This window comes from Haliaeetus albicilla, chromosome 9 (assembly GCF_947461875.1).
Source record: "Haliaeetus albicilla chromosome 9, bHalAlb1.1, whole genome shotgun sequence".
Lineage (NCBI taxonomy): Eukaryota > Metazoa > Chordata > Aves > Accipitriformes > Accipitridae > Haliaeetus > Haliaeetus albicilla.
The window spans coordinates 26395516-26421478 of NC_091491.1; the positions used below are offsets into that span (position 1 = coordinate 26395516).

At 37.3% G+C, this 25963-nt stretch overlaps 1 protein-coding gene across 1 annotated transcript; it reads left to right on the plus strand.

Moving 5' to 3' along the window:
• The first annotated feature begins 11 nt into the window (after positions 1–11).
• GRK7 (G protein-coupled receptor kinase 7) lies at positions 12–24242 on the plus strand. Its single transcript, XM_009919940.2, has 4 exons — positions 12–3290; positions 4057–4494; positions 18640–18911; positions 23208–24242. The coding sequence occupies exons 1-4, from the start codon at positions 2688–2690 to the stop codon at positions 23548–23550; spliced, it is 1656 nt and encodes a 551-aa protein (XP_009918242.1). The 5' UTR covers positions 12–2687; the 3' UTR covers positions 23551–24242.
• Positions 24243–25963: the final 1721 nt, after the last annotated feature.

A 25963-nucleotide genomic window follows, 5' to 3' on the forward strand; every position in this document is an offset into this window, starting at 1 on the left:
ATGATAAGAGTAGCTGAGAATTATAATTGTAGAAACGTTTTCCAAAGTGTCAGCTCAAACAGGTGTTAACACAAGGTATTAAGAAAGTTAATGTTGAAATGAAAGCAGCTGATATTTGTGTAGTTAGAGGTTAACCTAGAATATAAGGTAATGCATTTTATGTCTTGCATATTTTCTCTGGAGTTTAGAGAAGTTTAGCTTAAGTCCCAGTCTTTCAGTGAGCTTTGCACCAGAGAAATTTTCTTCTGTTCCAAATCATACCCTGTTACTCCATTAGCATAGTTCTTAGTAAGTATCCATGTTTAGTCCTGAATTTGTTCACCTCTTTTACATGCAAAGTAAATCAGTTTTACTTCTCACCCAAACATACTGTTTTATGAGTAGGTAACACTAACTTAAATAGCCATTATTAACTAATAGATTAATGCTGATCTACTTTTCTCCGCTGTTTAATAAATGCTGGGCAGATTTGGATAATTCAGCAAATCTAGGTAGAGTCTTCTCTCAAAAGTGACTGGAGTAATGAATGTGTGTCCAAAGATCATACTGTTTCACTTTGCTTTTTGTGAAGTTACGTTCTTTTAGAGAAAGTTTATGTTCCGTAGAAATCGGGAAAGATTCTAATTAACAGAGCAGAATGTTTTTTTGGAGCTGTTAATGTGTCTGTCTTATCCAGATCCCATAAACATTAGGTGTTTTCTTTATTTGATTAGACATGAATATATCAATGCCTGTTGTAAGCTTGAGTTCACCCTTATGTCCCCAGCTACCAGCCATTCATACTGCTACTGTTTGAGCTGAGCTGGCATTATTGCTAAATGTAAAAAAGACCCTGCTGATTTTTAGGACCTGAAATTAAAGCTTTTATTACCTCCTTTCTTGCCTTTCTGTACCTGGGATATTATAGGAATATGTTGCTGTGGGCACCATTTTCAGGAAAGCCGCCAGCAGAATTCTGCATTTCTTCCTTTGACTTTTTTCAGTATTGCTTACTCTGCTGTCTGCATTATTTAGCCCTTTATGTAACCTTCTCTTGCTCCATACTTTCATTCACCTGGCAGAATTAGCCAAGATTGCTGTACAAGCAAGACTTTCAAATACTCTCCTTTTGAGTACACCACATTCTCTTGCACACATAGTTTGTGATGGATGGGCCTCTCAATCACAGCTAGAAAAACACTCCTCTAATGTGGTTTTGTAGAGTATAAGCATGAGTTATACGTCAAATGGATTCAGTGCAGACAGGACCAAGGATGTAAAAAGGAAATGCTACATAGTAGTAGAGTGACAAAAAGCAGCCAAGAATTGCTTAGCACTTACTGTAGGGAGTCTGAGAGGTGCCTGTTGTTAATCCTCATGTTTAGCATTTGTGCTTCAGCTCTACAACTTGCTCTAAGAGTGAAAAAAAGAGAAAAGGAAACTTGACCTTGACCTCAAGAGTACAGCTTGACCCCACTGCTACTGGAAGAATCATGGAACTGCTTTTCCTGTTCCATTAATACCTTCCTTATATTTAAAGAAAGTTTTAGCAGCCAAATGACATGACCCACAGCAGAAGGGGGCTTAACCTTGTAAGTGCCACACATGATTTTTATTCTTCTGGGGAAAAAACGGGGCACAGACTTCCTGGTAGGCAGCCAGTGAGTGAAGTCAGGTGGAATTTGCCTTCACTTGATTATAATCAGCTTTGTCCCTTTGTTGATGCCACCTCAGCCATACGCTGTTGCCACCTTCTCATCCTGCCACTTACTGTCATAAAGCTCAGCAGGGAAAATAAACTGAAGGCACAATAACATATGGAAGTGTCTTGCCAAGATCTGGCTGGTCATGTGAAGTGTTTTTCCTTTTTTCTGTGGGTCAGAGATGAAGTCAGAACTATATGTTGTTTCATATATAGGGATCATTATTTTTAGACCAGCAGTAGGTTTTAGCCTCTGCATGTAATCCGCTCAGAGCTACATGGGGCATCAAGGTTTGCACAAAGTGTCTGTGGAGCTCAGAGTCATTGATGTTGAGTATAACTTGAGTTTTGGAAGTCTGGATGCTCAAAGCACTGAATTGTGTGGTAATTTAAAGCTCAATGACTCATGTTTGTCTATGTCAACTTCTGTTTCAGGCATGGGAGATTTGTGATAAAAGCTTTTTATAAAACCAGATCACAACTTATGTAATTCTTAGTACATTGGTGTTCTCTGTGTCAAGGGAGGGAGATACGAGGCTGTCCTATTAACTGTGGCCAGAGTGCCACTGAGTTTGGAGTGTGCATGTACTGCAGACAGGAATCTTTGCACGTTCTCAGCAGCTAGGGACAGTGTATGCAGAGGGAATCTTGGTACATGTAAAGGTTATCAGGGCCCAGTCTGAAAAACACCCGCTGAACTGCGTGAGTTTGGTGCTGCCAGCGAGAAGGTTTGCCTAGGATGTCATCCCTCAGCTATACATAGCAAACTCAAAGCTCCTTACAGAGAAACCTCTTAGCAGTCACTTTCCACAAATGGTGCATATACCTAAAGGTACTTAGTGAAAATCCTTGAGAGGTATTTAATGCAAAAGCAGTTAGTCTGGTGTTTTTCAGAAGCCCACACACGCCACTAGCAGGGAGAAGTGCAGGGCAGCTACAGCACAGCACTTGGGCCAGTTACTCATTTTGTCTCAGTTAGGCTCTGCCACCCCAAGACCTTGCCAAGATGTGTGACATGGGTGGGCTTGACAATCTGATTGCCAACACAGCCTATCTGCAGGCAAGGAAGAGTGGAGATGGAGACACCAAGGAGATGCAAAAGAGACGTAAGAGCCTCTCACTGCCCAAGATTGATCAATGCACAGAGGTTAGACAGTCCATTGTTGCTGATTATGACAGCATCTGTGAGCAGCAGCCCATTGGCAAGAAATTCTTCAGAGACTTCTTAGAGACAGTGCCAGAATATTTGGTAGCTAGAGACTTCCTGGATGAAGTGTCAAACTGGGAGTTGGCAGAGGACAATGTCAAGAGCAGTACCATGGAGAATATGATCACCAATTTTCTTAAGGCAGGCTCCAAAAACTGTCTAGCTTTCATGAGCTCTGACTTGGCCAGCAAATGCCAGGCAGCTACTGCAAAAGACTATGAGAATGTCATGCTGCTGGCCAAGGAGGAAACGAAACTCTTCCTTAAAGACAAGCCCTTCCAGGACTTCCAGACCAGCCCCTTCTATGACAAATTCCTCCAATGGAAAGTTTTTGAGAAGCAGCCGGTAACTGAGAAATACTTCTATGAGTTCCGAGTGCTGGGCAAAGGTGGCTTTGGAGAGGTAAGAGCTGTACTTTGAAGGATGTGGGTCATCCCTCCCCTTTCAAGATCAGCAGGTGGGTTTGCAAAGAGGAACTTGGCAATGGATTAAGAAATTGTCTAAGGTTTTGCAAAACTTGCTCCTTCAGATTGTCCCATTTCCCAGAAATTAGGCTGTGTTTGGTAATCTATACTGTAATATAGGCTCCAGGTGTCTGTTAGTGAAGAGCTACTCATATTCTGTATCTGTGCTAGTAAAAAAGCAGGCTTCTTTACAAAAGCTTGCATGACTGTCAAGATAGTTAATTATCAGTCTGCTCCTTGGCACCGTTTTAGCCTGTGCTAGCTCACGCGCTCCCAGGTAACTCCTAGGTGTGGTTTAGAGAATAGCGCAGATCAAGACCTGTTCCCAAAACACAGTATGAATGAGGCTACCTTGTTTTGAGATGGAAGAGAGTTTAGCTACAGAGATGCAAGCTGTATGTGCTGCTTGTTCTCATGATCAGAAAATGGGTCCTTGTTTATTTTATTTGCTAATACCTGTCTACTAATGGTGTCCTCAGGAACTTTGCATAAGGTCCACCCTGTACTGGTCCAGAACAGAACAGGTTGTATGCTTGTTTTTTCCTTATTTTCTCTGCTAATATACTCTGCCACAGAAGTTAGCATCAGCAGCTACTAATAGGCATCTGTAATTCCCCAGTTCCTGCCTATTATTGCCCTTGATACTCCAGTCTGTATGCGTAAAATTCCTTCATTACCTTTCCTTGTGCATCTTGCTTCTCTAGGTTTGTGCCATCCAGGTGAAAAATACTGGCAAGATGTATGCCTGCAAGAAACTGGATAAGAAAAGGTTGAAAAAGAAAGGTGGAGAGAAGATGGCACTACTGGAGAAAGAGATCCTGGAGAAGGTCAATAGCCCTTTCATAGTCACACTAGCTTATGCCTATGAGAGCAGAAGCCATCTGTGTCTTGTCATGAGCCTCATGAATGGAGGGGATCTGAAGTATCACATCTACAATGTGGGAGAAAGGGGTTTAGCAATGAACAGGGTCATCTATTACTCAGCTCAGATCACCTGTGGGATTCTGCATCTCCATTCCATCAAGATTGTGTACCGGGACATGAAACCAGAAAATGTCCTCCTGGATGATAACGGCAATTGCAGACTGTCTGATCTTGGATTGGCAGTGCAAGTCAAAGAGGGAAAAAGCATCACGCAGAGGGTGAGTACAAATTCATTGAACATGGGCAGTGGGAAGGGAAGGTATTCTATTTCTAATGCATTATGAGTCCAAGGGTTAATTCCCTGGGATTTGTTCTTTGCTAAAGACCTTACGTGGTCATTTCATTCTAAGAGACAGGTGGTAAGAAGATTTGGTTAATTAACTCTCTAGATGCTATATGTAGTAAAATAACTTCTGTTACACAGAAAGAGTAAAATCAACCTGACCTGTTGTTTTTCTTAAGATAAACTTTTGAGCCAGTCATTTTAGAATGGCTAACACAGATGCCTTGTGCCTTGAGCAATAGTGCATAGTCAGGGATTTAACCAATTACTTGTTTGTTTAATGAGCAGCAGTCAAAGATATGACTCCTTCTGTAATCAGTTTTTGCTCTTAGAAGAATACAGTTTCTTCCAGATTACTTGTTAAGTGATGGTAGTGATTGTATTGCAGGTGTTCATGGTGCTGCACAATAAACCATTGCCAATCTTCCTCCCCTCACAAATTCCTGAAAAGTTAGCAGACTTGATGACAGCTTGCAAATGTACATGGCTGTGTGCATGTGTAGGAAGAAGGAGATGGATGAGCAGCTGCTTTTTGCTGTGTGAATTAGACTGCGCATCATTTCAGCTGTGCCTGTGGTCATCCCAAACTAACCCAGATTTGTAATAATGTCATGAGGTTTACACAAGAAAGATGTATTCAGGTAGCTTAACTATGAAAAAAGTGTGTTTCTCTCACGGTGTCTGGAGCTTAAAGATGTATATGATGAGTGAATGTGTCTGAAATACACTAAGAATATGAAGAAACAGAAGCAACATTATAAACTCACAAACAGGTCTAACTGCCTTATGTTAAAGTCCTCAAGTCTTTCATGTTACTCTGTAGAAATTCAGTAGAAGAGAGACGACCTGCTGGTAACCTTTTGGATCATGCTTGAAGTACACATTTCTTTTGATGATGTTACTTAATACAGTAATTTGCAGTTTGAAGGATATATATTTTTTTCTGGCAGTTTAAAAAGTTTGTATTATGAGTGTTTTTAGTTCTCAGTGGGAGAAAATATGGAAGCTGATGTATTTTTAGATATGAAGTAATTTTAAAATGAGACTGCATTGTGTTTTAGATATGAAAATACAGTTTCTGTGAAAGCTAAGGCAGGTTTTTAAATAGAACTTAAGTGAAATGGGAATGTTGTTTTGTGAAGATGGCATTTTGATCAGTAAACCCAAAGCTGTAAGCCTTGCTGTGCTTTGCAAGTTATAGATGCATGCAGTTATTATGGTCAGAAAAAAAAAATTTTGTCCAAGGGCAGTTTTTCGTACATGTAAATATGTGGGGTTTGGCAGAAGAAAAAAAAAACCAGAATGAAAAAGTGTATTTAGAAATGTCTAAGCACTTCTGTTGGTATTAGGGTAGAATCTCAAGGCAGTAGTGGACAAGGTAGTTGTTCCTCCTTGCTTTCTATGACAGTCATCAAGTTGTAATGATTTTTCTTCTGTTGTTGTTCACTGTTTTTAGAAGCACTATTCACAGTTGTATGGTTACTTTTATTAGAACAAAAACTGCAGTGAGTAATATACTACACGTTTGTAGTGTGTTACAAGGAATTTCTGTTAAAGGCAGTTTTATTCATACAGGAAATTGAAATAGGAGAAGGAAGAAAAAGAAGATTTTTTTTTTTTTTTTTTTCATTTTCTGTATCCGCTATGAGGGGTTAAATGAATAGTAATTCCCAGTATTATTTTGCATTTCTATAAACTAACCCTATTTGAGTAATTTGAAAGCTACTACTAAAAACGCATTATATGAGCTAGATATTACTATTATTTATAGTAAAGTCGTACACAGGAAGACCTAAAAACACCTTTACAAAATTTGTTGCATTAAGCTTATCCATGTACCCCCGTAATAAAATAAAAATGGTGCTGTTAAATTAATTTTTGCTTTCTAATTACAGTTACATTGTGACTTAAAATTAGCAGAAAGTTTGTATCATAGCATGCTTTTTGAGTATGACTACCAAATTAAAATCACTTTAAAAAAATGTTGAGAGAAGATATTTCTATAGATTTGGTTGGGGGTTTTGGTTTTTTTTTTTTCCCCTCAAAAAGATATATGGCTCCATGACAGATTTATTAAATTTAAATTTAATCAGTTGCACCATTTTGTGGACACAGTTTTATAAGGGCAACGTTATAAGCTAAAGCAGAAACAGGCCAAATCTGCATTGTACTGTGTATCTGAGTGAAGTGCATAATATCATAAAGCCGTTTCTAGATTTTGGATGATGGTCTGAACTGACAAGTTAAAGCTTACAATTTTCAGTCACTAATTATAGGCAAAATACGACTGATCTATAACATAACACCTTTTCATTTCAATTTATTTATCCATTTGCAAAGAATCCTTCTGTTTTGGTGGATGTTGTAATATATTGAACTTCATTCATGTCTCCAGCAGTTCTGACTTTAAAGCCTTGTAACCTTGTAACCCTCTCTTATGACCTGGTTCTTCAATACCATGCTTAAAATACCGTTCTATTGCACTATGAGAATAATGCCTAACTTCGCTTTAATCATATTCGTAAGTCATTCTACTGCCTGAAAGTAATTAACTAATATCCCTAGTACCAAATGAAGCCATGGTTTGGCTGTCTGGTACAGTTGATAGTCATTTATTTCATCTGTTAAGATAAATTTTACTTAGCCAGTCTTACACATATTATGAAGAATTAAGATAGTTTATTTGGTAAATGTAAGGTAGAAATAATTTTTAAATTGCATCTGTTGTGGTCTTTTTGTAAGGTGATATATTAGAAAAAAAGTCAGATTTTTTTTTTCTTTTTTTCTGCTGTCTACTGAAAGCGTGTGAGCTTGAGTTGTTTGATCTTTCATTTTATTTCTTGTTTTTCATCTTAGAAATATTAGTAGTAGCAACTGTTGAATTCCTTGTTTTGCTGAAGTACTGTTTCAGAGGGAAAAAAGCAACATGCTTTTCTGGGTCATATTTTAACAATTTACTCACACTGAACAGATTTCTACAATGCAAGCTAGCTTTGTATTCAGTAAAGCTACTTTTATTATGAGATTGTATTCATTCTGAGTATGGAGATCCTGTTTTAGTCTCATACTCTTAAATGAAGAAGCAGAATGGTGCCTTTTTTAATACAGAGCACTTTCCTCCAGATTGTTTTCTGCAGGCGTGAACTGAATAGATGCTAAAGATGAAATAAAATAATGAAAGGTTTTTCAACAACTGTCTAAAAATCTCGCTCAGCGATTCAGGTTTTTCTTCTTGAGTGCTAATCTTTTCATGATCTCTCTAGCTCTTCAGGTGTTAAGTGGATCTTCCTTGTGAATAAGCAAAATAAAATAGAAAATGCTTCCATACCTTTTATATATCAGGAGGAACCAAGTAAACATGTGGAGTAGACATCTGATCTTAGGCACCTGCTTAAAAAAATGTTCATCTCCATGTGTTTGACTGTAACTATGCTGGTATGAAAATGTCTCTTAACACATCGTAGACAGTCAAACAAAGCAGCAGTTTTTCCCTATGTCTCTTTTTTTGCTATATATTATGAAGTAGAAACATCATGTGATGACTTTCATTGTTCCTTATACAGGGTTGAATAGTATATGATATATCGATTTATCTGTGTATGTATTTTATTAGAGATTGCAAAAAACCGTCAGTATTTTGATGCATTCTGAAAGTTTTGTACACTTCTCATGAGCGTACAAGCCATTAAAGATAAATCTGTTCTGCTCTCAAAGCATCAAAAAAATTCCTAGCCTCTCATGTATGAATCAATGCACATCACCCATACATCAGCTGGAGGATCCATTAATCCATTTTGTAAATCCTGTTAGGTGATTAGGTTATCACATGGCACAAGTGGTAAGCTAGTTAACAAGTTCCCATTTTAGACATTTTCCAAGTTTTTGGTGAAGATTTTTATGAAACTATAATGTTTATGTACTGTTTACCAGCCAAAGATTATTTTCTTTGTGGGTGAAAAGGTTTTTTGAATTTTAGATGGGTGACTAATGTGGTCTTATAAAGTAATGTGTGTTCATGCTGCAGAAAGAGCATTGTGCAGCAGATGGTTTAATACTTAAGTAATTGAAGAAGTAGCCTTGGTATCCTTTAAGTATTGTCATCACATATACTCCTTTTGAGAAATATGTGTGTGCTCTATACCAATTGTATGTAACTATTATAAATAAAAATACCTTACTTTCAGAAACAATGCTCCTTACAAAGGTCTAGAAAGAGTTGGATACCTAGCCTTAGTTTTTCCCCTTTCTTTTCAATTGCTAAAGCAGCAGGTAGAATCATCTGGCTTTCTATGTGAATGTTATTTTGAACATCTATAGGCAGTTGTAAGTAATTGATACAGTAATAATTACAGAGTTTAGAAAACTTTAATTTCACTAAGGTGTGCTCATTCGTATTTGTGAAGTGCTAGCTGGCTTTAGAATGGAGCTATCCCACAAAAAATGCGCAAGTTTGAACAATAAGTGTCTTGGAAATAAAAGATGTAGAAGGCAACTGAAAGTTACTTACAATATATTTTTTCTTCATGAAACAAATATGAATTATATGGGATCTTCTAGTGGTACATACATGTACCTGTGCAATCTACCTAGAAATGTGTATATGCACACTTACTCAGACAGAGTTCTTAATGACATCAGTGGAAACAGAAATAAACTCTTTGCCAGTAGTAATATAATTATTCAGGACTTCAGGAAATAACATTATGACTTTTCACACAAATGTGCCTGTAGCATCTGTGTTGATCATACCGTGAATAAACTAGATTGTATCTTAAAATTACGCCTTTTTAGATGTGATACTCTCTTTATCTTACATAATTGAAATGGGCAACAAGGAGAAACTGAGAGCCTGCAAAGATGGCTTTTGCACAGGCAAAATGTTTTGTCTAGTTATGTACTCACTTGATTGATTCTGGAACTAGTTCTGTTTGCGTATGACAGAAATGAGGACCCTCCACTCCAAGTTTCTCCACTTGAACAGTTTGACCTGGCATCCTTTTTCTTGAAGTCTCTACAACTTTTCCTCATACAACTCAAAATTCACTTGTTGTACGTGAGTCAAATGCTCCTGCCCTTATCCAAAAGAGTAATACCACTTAATTTCCTGAGAATGGTTGTGAGAAAAGTAAGCATGCTTTTCTGTTTAGTACCCTCATATCCTCCACGTATCAAAATATAGAGGAACTTAATTCCATTTTCCCAGAAGTCAGTGCATATTTGCTGTTTATTTCGGGAAGAACTTTCTACCCTTACTGGGTATGGCTTTTGTGCAAAGCAACTGTTGCATGTAAATTGTGAAGTACTTTTGTGCAGATGCATGTAAGCCAGAGAGCTTAAATATTGACATAACAACTGTGAAAAATAAGACAAACATATTTTTGTAGTATTTATAAAAGTGCATTCATATCTTCAGAGGTTTCAGGCGTCTTCATAGTTTTCCTGTGCTATGTTTTATATATTTGAAGGACATCATAATATTTTTATAGGAAAAACATGTTTTGGTTAAAATCTTACTCAAAATGTCCTTTTGCCCTCCTGTATGTTTGTTTATTATAAGATTCTATTTCTTAGGAAAACAGAAGGAAATCTATTTAGATGTTCCTGAAACTTGCAGTTTAATTTCAAGGCAGTTGAGAAGCGGGAGGAGGGTTTAGACTTGTGAAATAAAAAATAACTCAGCAAGCTATTCTATGGTTGACCTTTGGTCATTATCACATGGCATTCTTATTGGATAAGATTCTGTAAAAATTTATTCTTCCTTTGCACTTTGAAAAATGACAGCCCCTCATTTGCTCAGGATTAGAGTGACTTGCTGCTATTCTACAGTTTTGAAACCACCATTCTGCTTATGCATTTTTAAGTATGACATGTAAAATTCGTTATGTTTTACTAGCAGAACTTTGTTCTTAGAAATTTTGATAATCACAGTTATGACGTGTCATCATGACAGGTATTTCAGATTTTTTTTTAATCTCTGAAACATATACTTTACAGAATGCAACCTTATCCACTGTGAATGCCATGATCATGAGAGTGAAGGGAGCAAAAATGATTTTGTGGGATCATTCTGCTTCCTGCGGTTTTGGAGGTGGCAGAAAGGGTACTGTAGTCATCTAAAATTATGAGGATGCAATGTGTCCCATGAAATGCTTTTGCTACAAAGGACGTGCCTCCCATGAGACATGTTTTTCTGCCTGGGAAAAGACATGGGAGCCCTTTAAAATTGGTCTCTTTGCATGACTTTTAACCTTGTTCTTCATTCAGTTTAATCTCACAGTTAATTAGTGCTGTAGCATGTTCTATAAAAAAGCAAGAGATAAGATTCCTTATCAAGTTCCTAGAGCTGGTAGAAAGTTTAATTAGCTCTTTGAATATGAAAAATGCATGTAAGTCCTAAATACTACTGTTCAGTCCCTTTGTCTCTTGAGGCTTATTATTTATTATAAAAAATAATACACATTCTGGAATGATCTCTTTGGTAAATCATCCACTGGGCCACTTGTTGGTTCAACACTGTCAAAGGTGTTTTTACTTTATTGGGTAAGAAATGCAACATTTGGCTGATAATTTGAACTGTTGATTTGACGGCTTTGACCAGAAGCAGTCTTGCAGTAACTGTAAGCTACGGGATGATAAGGAATGTAGTACTTCTCTTCTTATTGGACCACATGTGACATTCCGCTTACTGTGATGAGTAGTTTCAGTTAACAAATATATAATGACTTTTTTATGAAGACAAAATAAAATCCTGAAATTACAGATACAAGCAAGTGAAAACTGTGGCCTTGTTTTTGCTCATTGTTCAAGTTTAAAATCTGCTGGTGGAAGGTAGCAGGTTCAAAATACGTGGAGGTTGTTCTTAGCACAATGTGTAGTTAAGCTGCAGGACTCCTGCAAAGGATCTTAGAGGGTCTAAAAATTTATCCAGGTTCAGGGGGAGAGTGGACAATTGATGGAAGACAACATTGTTGAGAGAAACCATTTCTGTCTCTGGAAGCCCTTGAACTGCAAACAGTTGGAGTCTAGGAAAGTATTAGAGAAGTATCAATGTACACACCAGGTTCTTGTAGTCTTCCCTATGCATCCATTTTTTGGCCAATTCACAGATAGTAAACTGGCCATATGGGCCTTTGGTCTGTTGCAGCCAGTACCCATCTTCCTGGATTTACATGTAAAAGAATTGTATCTCCAACATTAGTCATAATCCTGACTAAGATAAGGTGGATGAAATCCTGTGGATTTCAGTGATAGACAGTAACCATCCAGGCGTCATTGTCATTCGCACTACTTAACCTACAGGGGCTATACCCTTCTCAGGGCACCTTGCAGTCTTGTTCCTTCAGTCACACTGGTGCTGGATACAGAATTTCTCTTTGATGTCCCCTTTTTGAGAAAGCCACCTATGCATTGTGCTATGATACTGTATTTGCATTCATTATAAAGAGCTTCATAAAATATATACAGAGCTAAGTAGATGGAGAATTTTCTCCTTTATCAATATTGTTTATGGAATTTTCTGTGGTCATTAAATAATAAAACCATAAACATCTCTGAAGTGAAGTATTATTATTCCAACTTTATAGATGGGAAATGGTCAGGAGAGATTTAAAGGGAAATTAAAGGGAAAGTCATGTTACAGGAAGACTAGAGAACCCTGATAATTCTTGAATTCTAGTTGTGTGGTTATGAGTCTGTACTAAGTGTTCTGCTTGTCTGATATGCTCCATCCCTGTAATGTCTGATTGCTTCAATGCCCATGAATGCATATTTCTTCTGATGACACTTCACCAAAGTGGGGATGTTAGCAAACTGTGACTCCAGTAGGGATCTGAGGCAAAGACAGTGATTTATGCATGATCACACAGGAGGAAAGCAGGGACACGCTCTAGAGTCCAAAGTTAAAATTGGTGCCCAGTTACTGGACTCTGCTTCCTCAAGCCATTTATCCCTTTGATCTTCATATAGCATGAAACTAAACTGGAAAACGTGCTATAACTGTGTCTATTTCTCTTCTCAAGTGTGAGCACAGAGGCTGCCTGCCCTTACTGCCACAGAAGAGGCTTTCTCTTTCCTTTGTGCAGCTTCTTGGTTTCAAGGACCACTGATGTCCAAGCTTGAAAGAGTAGCAACCATTGGTGGAGTTTTTTACTACTCCAGCTAGTGACTTTGAACCCAGAGGCAATTTTGTTTCCTTTTTTTCTAATATAGCAGAAATTTGTTTTGTCCCTTTTGTGCTTTCATCTGTGTGCGTTTTTTAAGGCAGACAGCTTTCCCTGTTAAAATTAAGTTCCTATGTGAAAATGAAAAAACCTTTGGTCTTGAATTTTGTGTAAGCATGTGGGATTCAGTAGCTCTTAAGCTCCTATACAGTCTTTCTCATTATCTTTTCCTGGTACTCTGAACAGTCCTTGTGTTCTTCTGAATCAGTAGCCCATCAATTTATGATAGGCCATCCCATCATAAGGTCCTTCCCTTTGTTAAGCATTAAAAACAGAGCAAAATCTTTGTTCTGTGAGACTTTTCAAGGGTGCCTTTTGTCCTAATTGGATTTGATTTTATTTTCTTTTCAAACATAGTTGCCTATTCATTTCATCAACTGGCTTCTTGTTACTGTATGAACATGTGGTGAGAAAGTGTGGAGGAACTGCAATTCTGTGTGACTCATTTAAATTACGCTCCATTCCTCCTCACAGTGGCTCTTAGGAGAAAAATGAAGATTGTAAAGTGAGTGACAGAGGCAGATCAGTTCTTCTGCTTTACATCTAGGGCCTGTTAGCTTGTGTGCAGAGAAGAGTTTTCTGTGGTTTGTTCCTGCATTCCTGCAGGGTCTATTAAGGGCATTGCTGAAGGAGTGGAGGAACAGCTGGACAAGAGAACAAAGCAGGCAGTGGCACCCCTTGGAGGAAGGAAGGACTGAGCCCCAGGAAACAGCTGATAGAGCTAAACTCAGCTTGTTTTTTTTCCTCTGTTCAACAGTTCTTGTGCCATGGCAAACAAAAGATAGACATTCTGATTTGCTTTACTGTTTGGTTTGTGATATCAATTGAGTTTGTTTTGCAGAGATCTGTGGGAAAAGGTAGAGAGATCTAAATCCCGTTTCTCCTCATTTGCCTGTTCCTGTGCTGGTGAATGCTCCAGAGGGTTCTCTGTCTTTCTCCCCTGCATCTGCTAGAAGCTGGGGTAATGGCAGTGTTCAAGGGACTTTCCTTTCTCAGGACTGCAATCTGAATAGGTTGTATGAGTGTACTTATACCGTGGGCCTCATTCTGCTCGAAGCTGTGGTGTGCCAAGTACCCATTGACTGTACTGGGAACTGAGTGCACTTAGTGCTTCTCAGGATCACATCTTGTATTATTAAAAGATTATAATTATGTGACCTTTTAAAAATTTATGCAGGATCACATTTCACAAAAGAAATATTTGTATAATTTCAGATGAGTCATTTCTACTATGTCCTGTCAAACCACACTCAAAGCAACAATTCCACTTAGCAGAACTTCTTCACTAATGTATCCAAGGACAGCATTTGGTCATTACATTTCAGAGGATTATTGAAAAATTGGATTTTGGGTTGTTCTCAAGATAGAGAAATAAAGGAAGAAGTAGATCTGTTAACCCTTTTCAAAAGCAAGTCAATTAAAATTTAATTGACTGAAATTTAATGACTATTTTTATATTTCAAACCACATATGCAAGTAAGGCATCCTGCTCATCATCACAAAAGACAGTGTTAGATGGAGAGCAAGCAAAAAATACCTAGTGTTGCACTGACTACTCTTCAAAGTTGCGTGCCTCTGCAATGGCATATGATTTCTGCTTTCTTTAAAAAAGTTGGGATAATATAACATTCTTTGGCTCCTTTGTGATTTTTTTTTTTTTTTTTTATTGTGTCCCATTAGATGCTTCCAGGTCAGTGAAGGTGTAATTCCATGTGTTTATGTGTCTCTGTAAGGTCACTTGAGCAGTCAACAGGTATGTTCAAATGGTTCCTGGTCTTATCAGGAATGCTACAGAAAAGAAGAAAATAATGTGCTTGGTCATAGTCTCGGTCAAAACCCAATGCACATCCTAGTAGTGTAGAGATGACAACAAAGGAATTCAACTTTCTGAGTGTGGGGTTTTTTTCAGTTTCCCTGTTTCCATTAAAAGAGTGGAATTTATCCATATACAATAAGATCTAGTAAGAAAAAGTGTTTTTCAGTTAATACACAACTTCTGAAGTTACTTATAAATTGTACTGAGTGAAAACAATTACAAAATCATACAAACCTAATGATTTTTTTGTGTGATAGATATACCAGTAACCCATACTTACAGGTATCCATTCTGAGGCATGGTCAGATAATCCTAACTGAATTAAATATTCAATACCAGCCTGTGGAAAATAGACTCCTCCTCAAAAATGATGCATTTATCTTTTTTGTGGTATCTTTTAATTCCTTTGCTCTCTGTCCTTTTTTTTTCCTGTTTACATTTGAGTAAAATTTACAGTATATTTATTTACCTCTTGGCCTGCAGCGAGTAACTTAACTCATTACTCTGTTTCAGTTTGGCTTTGGGAATCAGTGGATACATTTTCTACATAATACACTATTTTTTTGCTACTCAAATCTCACTACTGCTAGTGAGAGTTGTACAGTTTAAAACTCCCTTCACTAACCTTCTGTTTTACCTGCTTCAGTGAACCTCCCCTGAGTCATTGAGGCTGCCTTTCATGTTGCCACAGGATCTCTTTTCCGTGAAAGATGATCTGATTTTTCATATCTTGTTCTCCATAATGATTAGTGCAGCGATGTTAGGTTTTAGCTTTCCTCTAATGCTGTCTACTCCCCAAAGATAGAATTAAATCTTTATTTGAAAGATGTATGTTCTTGCAGTTCCAGAGGTTAAATAATTCCTTTTTTTGTGTTCCCTGATACAGCAAATGCTTAGGACTTTGTCATCTTTCTTCCCAAATGATCATCTTTCTTCCCAAATGATTTTGCCAAAGCTCCACACATGTAGAAGTAGGTGGAAGAGACTAAAATTTAAGCTCTTTTCTTCCTTTCTTCAAATTCCTGTTTTGATAATGATTGCAGAGATCTACGTATTTCTTCCCCCTGCTTGTTCATGTGTTTCTTCCCCCTTAATCATCACTGCTGACTACTTGTGAAATGTGTTTGTTTCTGCTATAAAATGGTGATATTTCAGTGGGTTTTGAGTCTCAGGGGTTATGAGATTAGGTTTAGATTCCTGCTTCTCAGCCTGTTCCTTCATTATGAATCGTAGAAAAGCTTTAGGATTGGGAGAGATTTGTTTTAAGATCAGGTTCAATTTTTTTATTAAATTCCATGAGAAAAACAGCTGTCATAAAATTCTGAATTGGAATGGTTTGACACACCAGAGGAACAATATATGTTTCTAGACCTCTCTCAGATTGAGCTGGATCACGTCAATAACAACAGCTCAAAAGATTTCAGTGCTACTAATTTAGAATTTTTAAGTGTAATTCTTGTTCACAGTAACCCCATCCGCAGTCTTTCACTTCAGTCTGAAAGGAAGCTGTTGTTGGTCCATCTCTATTTTCTATTAAATTGTGGTCATACAGTCTTTCTGGTCTGTGATTATGGTCTTGCTTTCTCTGTTCTTGAGAAACATGAGTACCATGTCAAAGCATGGTGTTCTTCTGTATGGTGTGACTTACTGAAGGTTATGTGGAAGGTGCACATGGGAGAGACTGAAGTTACTTGGTAACCATTCCTTTTGAAAAAACAACCTTGGAAGAAGAGAACACAAGTGGAAGGAAAGAGGCAGTCTGAAAGGAACTGCCTTGAGACACATTTATTATCGCAGAATTCTGACTTGCATGTCAGATTTTTCCAGTTCCTGTATGATGATGCTAAGTTGCAGCAAAGTAATGTCTTATCAGAAGGACCATACTGTGCTGTCAGGATACATTTTGATGATGATATGACTCATCAGTTCTTCAAGGCATTAGTGCCCCAGCTTCATCTCAGTAAAAATAAGAATGTTTATTGCTTCCCAGAAGGAGAAGGAAAAAAAAAAAGGACAAAAAATATTCCAGAAGCCTATTTAGTGTCTGTGTTCAGTAACCCGCAATGAACTCTGTGGGCATCCTTTTGTACCAAATTTTCTCTACTGCTTTCAACCCCTCTGGTCCCTTCCAGGTTTCATGATTTGAGGCCAGATGGATCTGGGGTTCTGTGTTCCGTATTTGAGCACTTGTCCCTCTTTCTGAATGGAGCAGTAATCATACATGAAAATGTAATACTGTCAGGGTATCTCTCAATATTAACTTTTACTTAGAGAAATTCAATGCAAACAGTACAAATTACATGTGGAATGATGTCAGCTGCTGCATTGCCCATATGGCTCCTCTGCACTTCTGTGCCCACATGGCTCTTCCGCACTTTTTTAGTCAGTGAGACAACAGTTCACTTTTAAACTTCTTTTTGACCTGGCTGATATTTTTGTTCTTCTCATCTCATTTCTGTTTTTCAACCAAATGGAGGATTTTGCTCTATATCCCTAAAAGTAAAAAAAATACAAAGAGGGAAAACAAACTGGATTTCATTTACTGTCCTTTAGACTTATGTTGTAATTGATGCTAAGATGTTCCCTCTTGCACACATTGTTTACGGTAGAGTATATGCCATAATGTGTAGTGGCATGAGCCAAAGTTTATAGGGAGACCTGGCTCAGAAATACTGTGCCTAAAGTTGTAAAAATTAGAGGAGTTACCCAAACCTGTAAAACAAAATTCATGTGTTGAGCCTGTGCTTTTTACAAATATAATATGCACAAATGAGCTCTAGTTCTAGTTACGTTTTTCTAACTGTTTTGCTTTGAAGTGAAACTCTGTCACTACTTGTGTTTTGGTAGCAGCAATAACGACCATCTTGAATGACCTTTAGTGGGATTTTGCACAACATAATTTTTCATTTTAAATTGTAATACTACTAATACATCAGTCCCAGTATTTCAAAAAGATATGTCAGAAGTTGCTTGAACCTCTTCTATAGTTACGGCTGTTAGCTGAATCTGGTAAATATATAAGATGCGGCATCAGATGCAGCAGGAAATGTTGGGTCGGCTGAGGGAATGCTGTTTTGATTGAAATCTCACATCCTCAGTCACGTAAGAGTGCAGCAGAAAGCGTATGGAGAGAGGTTGACCTCCTCTCTTCCCTCCCAGGTGAATCGGCTCCCTCGAGACAGAGGCAGCAGGAGCTATTTTGAACACTGTGCAGTCTGTCCCCCAAGGGGAGTGTGCCAGGCCTGATCTGGGAAGGAAGCGGGCAGATTTCCCTCTCAAAGAGCGGTCACGTCTTCTCCTGGGGAAGGGTCCATTAGTGCTGCATATAGTAGTAGTCTTCATTCAGTGAGCTTTTTTCAGTTACGAAATACAAACTCGTTCTTTCACTTGAACGCATGTAATTTACTAATTATAATTTTCATAGGTTTACTTTCTTAGAATGGTTTTAAGAGTTTTTCTTGGCCCTTGATGGTAGTAATTCCTTCCAGAAACCAACAGGGAGTGCGGATGAGAACTTCCTCATGCAGCTTATCTACTGGCTTGATGAGAATTTTCTCATTGGCAGCCGACCCCTGTGTTGGACCAGTTATAACCACTGAATGGGGAGGGAATCAGCGATTGTCTGAGTTTTGTCTTTTTTTAATCTTTTCAAATTGATTGCTCGTTTTGTTTACAGGACAAACCCGACAACACTATCTTCAACAGGAAAAAAATTAATACGGAACAAGAAAGCAAGCTAAATATTAATTTAAAAAGAAACCACATTTAGGTAGAAATTGCATAGGCATTTCCACCTTTGAAGAGCATACTTAAGACAGTTTCCCCGTATGCTAAGATGTTTAAAGACAGATACCGTCCATGTGCTAAAACAGAGCTATACCTCAGAGTTTCTAGGAAAAAAAAAAATCAGTTATATGGAGTTTCTAGATACAAAATATGTCAATTGTATTACTAATATTTTGGAAGAATTATAGACTAGTCTGTTTAATTGTATGCATTTCGTTACTGACATTGTATAGTAAATCTGTCTTTATGTTTACAATAGGCTGGGACAAATGGTTATATGGCTCCAGAAATCCTGAAGGAGGAAGATTACAGCTATCCTGTGGACTGGTTTGCTATGGGGTGTAGTATTTATGAGATGGTTGCTGGGCGAACACCATTCAAGGATTTCAAAGAAAAGGTCGGTAAGGATGAGGTTAAAAGAAGAACTCTGGAAGATGAGGTGAAATTTGAACATGCCAGCTTTACAGAGGAAGCGAAAGATATTTGCCGACTGTTTTTGGCTAAGAAAACAGAGAATCGTTTAGGAAGCAGGTATGCCTTACTTCTCAAACTCGGTAAAAGCCAGATTAAAGCTGCAAACAATATTATTATTTTATGTATTACACAAAATGAGGTTAGATCTTGACTTTCTACAGAGTACTGAATTTTCCCTTTCACTTCCAGGAAGAGAGAGGTGGAAAGTTTTGAAGATAATAGGGAAATGAGGAATTTTGTTGCAATAGTGCGAATGTCCATCCTTACCTCAGACTACTCATAGGAGTTCCCTTCTTGGTATTTTGTGGGGTTAGACTCTATATAGTTTCGGGAGAAGGGAGCAGCCCATTTCTCTTGCATTTTCTTTCCTAAAGGTAAAGGATATTCAAGTAGATACCTGCATCTATGCTAATGCAGACTGAATGCAGAATCTTAGGCTGTATCACTTACTGGAATGATGTGGGCAAAAATCCAAATCTGCAATGTGGATTCTCTTCCCTGCAGATACCTGACTTGCAAGGCTGCATCAGTGGCTTCTTATTGAAGAAATCTTAACCCCTCTGCTTTGCTCAAGTGCTTTAAAAAAATCTTGTAGAGGTTCTGGTCTTCCTGACTCATCCCAGGGAGAAAAGGGAGGAAAAGAATATTAGGCACAAATTCTTGTAAAGCAAAACATTTTTGGGGACTTCAGACGTGGCTTTGGGTTGATAAAGACTGATGGATGTGTCCCTGACTTAGCAATTTCAAGTAACTGTTCAATAAGAAAATTAGGAAGATAAGCATTGTAATATTTAACTTGTAATATCTCTGATCCCTCTGATGTGTGTGTGTGTACATATATATCTAAATAAATAAATCACTCATTGCATTTTTAATGAGACAGATTGGTGATCTGCATTTGCAATATAGACAAAATAAAAGAAATATAATAAAAATGTAAGAAACAAATAGGAAACTGATAGTACCTGTCTTTAGAATACACCATGATTTGAATCACCTATTATTACAAATATATGTCAGGTGCTTTTCCAGTCTAAAGGTGGAATAGACACAGGGACTTAATGAAAATGCACAGATAGTCTTCTAAATTTATATTTCATAACAGCATGGAACAGTTTTTCAAAATGTTAGTTACACATTTGCATGAAAGAATTAACTTCAATGAAAGGTAATATATCATTAATGTACATATTCTTATTATTCTAGTGCTAAATGAAGACAACTACTCTTTGTGCCTCATGAGTTTTCCCAACAACTCCACAAGGCTGCAGAAAAAAAAACATTTTCAACAGCACACGGAGTATGTTTGATACAAAATCTGTATTATTTGTAATATGTTTAAAAAGCTTATTTTAAAAATAAATTTAATACAAAACATTTAGAGCATTCTACCTGACAAGTCAGCATGCTTTGCAGACATTTAGTCTTACAGCATGTTGTGAAGGAAACACATTTCAGAGTAGGGGAAAATGAAATTTAGAGATTCTGAGTGACTTGGTCAAGTTCATTCAGCAAGTCTGAAGCAAAACCAGCAACAGGCTGTTCACTTACTGTAACCACATTCCCTTTGCCAAGGGAATCGTTTACAATCATTCTGTCTGCTTAGGGTTTCATTATTTCTCAGCAATGGGAGAAATGCACACAGAACGGTAATTGCACAGATTATTTTAAATTTTCTGCTATTTAAGATATTCTTACTCTTATGTGCCATACTTAGAGAAGGAAAACGATAGGATGTATACCATGCCTAGGCATGATATGGAATAAAAGCCTGCGTGTACCTCTTAAACAGGGCGATACTATTCAGGACAGCTCATCCTTATGTAAAGATTAGTACTGTAATTCTACTAAGGACAACAAGACCTTGGGTTATCTACATAAGTGCCTGTTGCATAAGTTAAAGCTTCTCAAGGACAGCTTTACTTTGTACACCTGACTCTTTAAAATACTCCACTCTTTTATTGAAGACTCAATGTCACTAGCTAACTCAAGAAAGATGTAACCCTTTTTCTCCGCTCAAGCTTTTTGGGATTGACACCTCAAATCCCAAATCTGTAAAGTGTTGGGGGGGTTTTGGGGTTTTTTTTTTTGTTTTTAATGGAGGAATACAAAATTGACAGAGTTTAGATGAGTTCATTTGCTCTTTCTATTTAAGTTACGTAAACATGCAGTTCACACAGGAAGAGCTCAAGTTCATTTCCAGCTAGCTGGAAGATGCCTCAGTTGGTTCCAGTAGATGGCGTTCCTGGAGCTTTATTTTTTTAAACTTTTTATGGTTTTGGTGGTGTCAGAAAATACATCAGGAGGAGAAACACTGCAGCAATCCATTCTGGAGCCTTCACCAGCTTCTAGTGCTTTTTGGTTTATGTTAAAGAAAGGAAAAGCAAAATAAAGTGAAATTTTTGGGAGTGCATCTGCCCAGTAGGATTGTCAGCGCTACTAGCCCACCAGTGTTCTCAGGACACTAGTTAATTTGAACAGCAACTCCACTGCACTTCAAGCTAACATGGAATGTAAATAAATAACATCACGCTTGAGGGCTGCTCAAGTACTTGGTTATCACTAGCTGGTTAAGTTAGGAGATGGTTTTGCAAGACTATGCATATGCAGAGGTCATGATCCCTGTTGCCTTAATCTATACAGTCACAATTGTGTTCATATGGCTCCTTTGGGTTGAAAATGTCATTGTTTCATTGCCCTGGGTGCCCGGATGGCAGCATCTATCGTTCTTCAGGTTGTGATTTAGCATCCTGGTCATGGTGATGTACAGTGGTTAGTGGCTTGTGGTGACCTGCTCAGAAGAACCAGGCAGCAGAAGCACAAAATGAAAATTTTCTAACAAGGGAGATGAAAAGGGCAGCTGGTAGCTTCATCTCAGCTGTGCCTGGATAGCACTAAGGCAGGCTGGAAGCATGGTAGGACAGCTTATGAGGAACTGGCAGCAGGGCAAGCTGGAGGAGCTGTTCTACATACATGGTATGAGGTCTTAAAAAATGAAGATCTTCTGTAGTCACACAAATCTACTTCTTCTATATGGTGCTTCTACACATTTGCAAGGATAAAAAGACTTGCCAAAGGTTTGCATTACATTTTGTTCATAGAACATTATCTAGAAATACATGAGGGCTTACACTTTGCTACGTATATGATTTTGTATGGAAGTGGGAAAAGTAAAAAGCCACATGTTAGCAGCTGCCATTTTCTGAGGCCAAAAACCAGACAAATTTTTTTTCCTACGTTACCATTTTCAAGACCAGTGCATCCATAAATACACAAAAAAAAGAATGCATAGGTGTAGAAAATACAGCGGCCCTCTCTGCACCTCCTTTCATTAGAATTTAAAACTCAAACTTTGCATGCCTTAATGCTAGAGGCGCAGTTCAAAAGGTGTGGTCCTTGGTCGTGCTTTAATGAGCACACCTTTAGGGCTCAGATTATTCTTATCATCAGAATATCCTACAAGTCTCTCTATGGGTCTACAATAAAACAATTCACTGTTTCTTTTACAGCAAAAGTTGACTCTGAGGTCTGCAGTTGTTTTTCATAAGATGTGCTTAAAATATGTATTTACAATTATTTTAGTCCTTTCTGGATTTTATTACTGGGTTTTAACAATATTAATAAAGGATTGTTTGTGACAGTGGCACACATACTTTTGCTAATGTAATAATTTGTGAATCTTTTGCTTAAAATCTTTGTTCATTTATAGGAGTGGTTATTAGAGTGACACTAAAACAAAACACTAAAACTTGGAGTGTTTATTAGAGTGACATAACTGAGTTTTAGTATGTAAATGCATAGCTGCTTTGAATTAAGATAAAACCAGAAATGTCATTTGTCACTAGTTTCCTATTCACTGTTGTTCCTCAGAGTCAGTCTGTAGATGTATTGACCCAATGTACCACAGTCTAGAGTTTAATAGATATTCTTATCCTAGTTAATACAGAGCCAACCATTGGACTTTCATTGTTGGACAGTAAATCTGATACTCCCCCTCGCCATCCTGCTATACCTTCAGTTCTGGTTAAAGTGTATCTTTGTATATGGGTATCTCAGTGTGCTGCCAGAAGCAGCACTGCAACTCTTGCATGGCATCTTGCCTGGACTGATTCACCCTGAGAGGCAGAGTAATGAATAATGGGATCAGGATGTTTTGTCCTTCTCAGCTTTGCTTATATTGTGCAATGCAGCATTCTTTGGTTATGAAAAAATGAATAGCATTGCATTTTTTTTAATATATATATATATCTCTCCTTACTTTAAAATACTTTCACGTATACAACACAAAGACACACCTGTATCTATCTGAGAGCAAAACATCATACTGATTAACAAACTTTTGCTTTATTGCAGAAATGAAGATGATGACCCAAGAAAACATGGTTTCTTCAAAACAATAAATTTCCACAGGCTAGAGGCAAACCTTATTGACCCTCCATTTGTGCCAGATCCATCAGTTGTCTATGCCAAAGATGTTGCAGACATTGCTGACTTCTCTGAAATACGAGGAATTGAGTTTGATGACAAAGATAAGAAGTTTTTCAAAAAGTTTGCAACAGGTGCTGTCCCTATAGCCTGGCAGGAAGAAATTATTGAAACGGGACTGTTTGAAGAACTGAATGATCCTAACAGAGTAGATTCCGGCGGTTACGCAAACGGAGGTGAAGCTAAGTCAGGAGTTTGTTTGTTGTTGTAAATATCACATCGTTAACAAAAAGAGTAGAAACCACCTCAGAACTTTCCATATTCTGACACTGTTTCAGAAACGCAGTCCATCTGTTAAAGAAGAACCAATCAGTGTATTAGGACATTGACAGGCTATGTAGGACCACCAGCTGTATAGACTGTATTATTTCCTTTGCTCTAACAAAGGAGATAATATTTTTGTTTTATTGGAGATTTATCAAGATGAAGAACCATATTTCTCTAAGAAGATTAGAATGATAGAAATTCTGAAATACAAAAAGCAATAATGGAGTGAAGAGGCAACGCCTGTTGGAAATGACTGACTAGCATTTTGAATACAATGATTTGTTGGTTTTCTTTCTATTTTCTTGTTATTTCTACTAACACTTCCTCAGTCTACAGTTTTCAGGAAAGATTTTTTTAATTTTCAAGTAATATTCTCAGTTAGACAATGGAGCTCATATACGATGTCAAACGTGGAATGTTATTGGTTAGCCAGTCTGTCTGTTGTTTTCTTAATTTCTATTAGTTTTTGGGCGGTTTGATTGTAATATGTTCAAATTGTCATAAAATGTAAAAGAAGGCTCTACGTATCACTAGCAAGTAGGACCCAACAGGATCAAACTCTTTTCAAAGTTGATTTTAACAGAGTGAAGATAAGATTGCACTAATTTAATTGAATAAAGCATTTATTTATTATTACTATTAAGCGTATTCTTTTAAGTGATAATACTATATACAAAGAAAATGTATTTATAAGTAAATACACGTTCTTTTTGACAATCACATTTGAACTATCAGGTTTCCTGATAATTTTTCTGTATTTTGGTGATAAATTAAGCTACAAATAGACCAAAGCAATTTATAACTGGCTTTTTACAAGACATTTATTTAAGTGCAATATAAATTTTTACTTCAGTAATTGCAAAATGCATTATACTATTAAGTGCCGTAATGGTGGAAAGGTTATGTGTGCAAGTTGACACTATCTTCAAATGTTCATTGAGTCTTGTGCAAATTTTGATGTATTTTATTTTTCAATTTTATGACAACCTAAATCGAATTAATTGGAAACATTTCTGCGAATATTTGCTACTGCTGAAGTGAATTACTCATGAGATGCATCCTGCTGATTTTCTGTGGTAAGAAAATAGGTGGCAGTTGTTTGCAGCAACTTTTGAAACTGATTCTGCATGCTGTTTACCGTCATCCATCTAGCCATAATTTCCATTGACTAAAGTGAAAGTTGAAATTGTTCCATTCCTTGGAGTCCTGGAGGCTGCTAATACCCTGTTTCCTATTTTTCAGAGAGCAAAGCTCCTACTGAACTGAAAGACTTCTTTCATATAGACACTGGGATTGAACTCACACATCTAAAAGAGGAAAACCAATAGATATGATGTCTTCTGTAGTCACGTCTATCATGTGCAACACATAGCTTTAGTATTTAGTTATAATCTAATAGCTCATCCCAAACATTGCAGTAATCAAAAACTCTTTAGTTTTAAATACTTTAAGTGATTTAGTCACAGCTAAGGAATACATTGGTAATACATTGTAATGTTCTAAGTAGAAAAATAATTGTTCCCTTTTTTTTCCTTTTAAATTTGCCTTTCCAGTGCTTTATATACGTAATTTTCAAGTGAAAATTGTGAAGAACAGTGTTACTTAGGGTTAGTGGATAATTCTGTTCATGAATTAGAGCATATAATTGTCTGCCTTTTGAGGGGACACTTGGTGTCAAATAGTTTAAAACAATATAAGCTGAATTCTGACTTGGGCTTTTAATTGAGAAGGATGATCCTGAAAGATTGTGAAAAGCAGAGGAGGTTGAGAGAAGAGAGTCATGTGGTTCTGTCACAGATTTAGGAGAGTGCTTCCACTGCTGACATCCAGTGATTTTATTTCTCATTGCTTCCATCTGTAGAAAGCTCTCACAGAGTGGTATTAGGCTAATATATTTAAGAAAGCCAGACAGAAAACGTTATACATTAAAAAAAAAAAACAAACAACCAAAAAAAACCCCCCAAAAACCCACCCCCACCCCCCCTTATTACAGCTAGGAGAGAGCTGTTAGCGCTAGTGGCATCGACCTTTGGTTTGATTGGTACACCTCATATCCATAGAAATGCCATTTCACAAATCCTTCACAGCCATAAAGCAGTACTCTGAAATGGCTGTAGGTTTTCTAGTGCATAACTAATTTTTCAATATATACATGTTCCTATATGGAAAGAGGTTATGTATAGACAGAACAAGAATTTAATGTCATGTTAGAATCATATATCCCCTATGATGCCAGGTGTTGCAAGTCTGGGTGTTTCAAAATGTATTGCAATACTGAGATCTGTGAATTCAGGACATCATGGGCGTGTAACATTAGGTTATTTAGTTTTAAAAATGTTATTGTCAATAAATCCCAG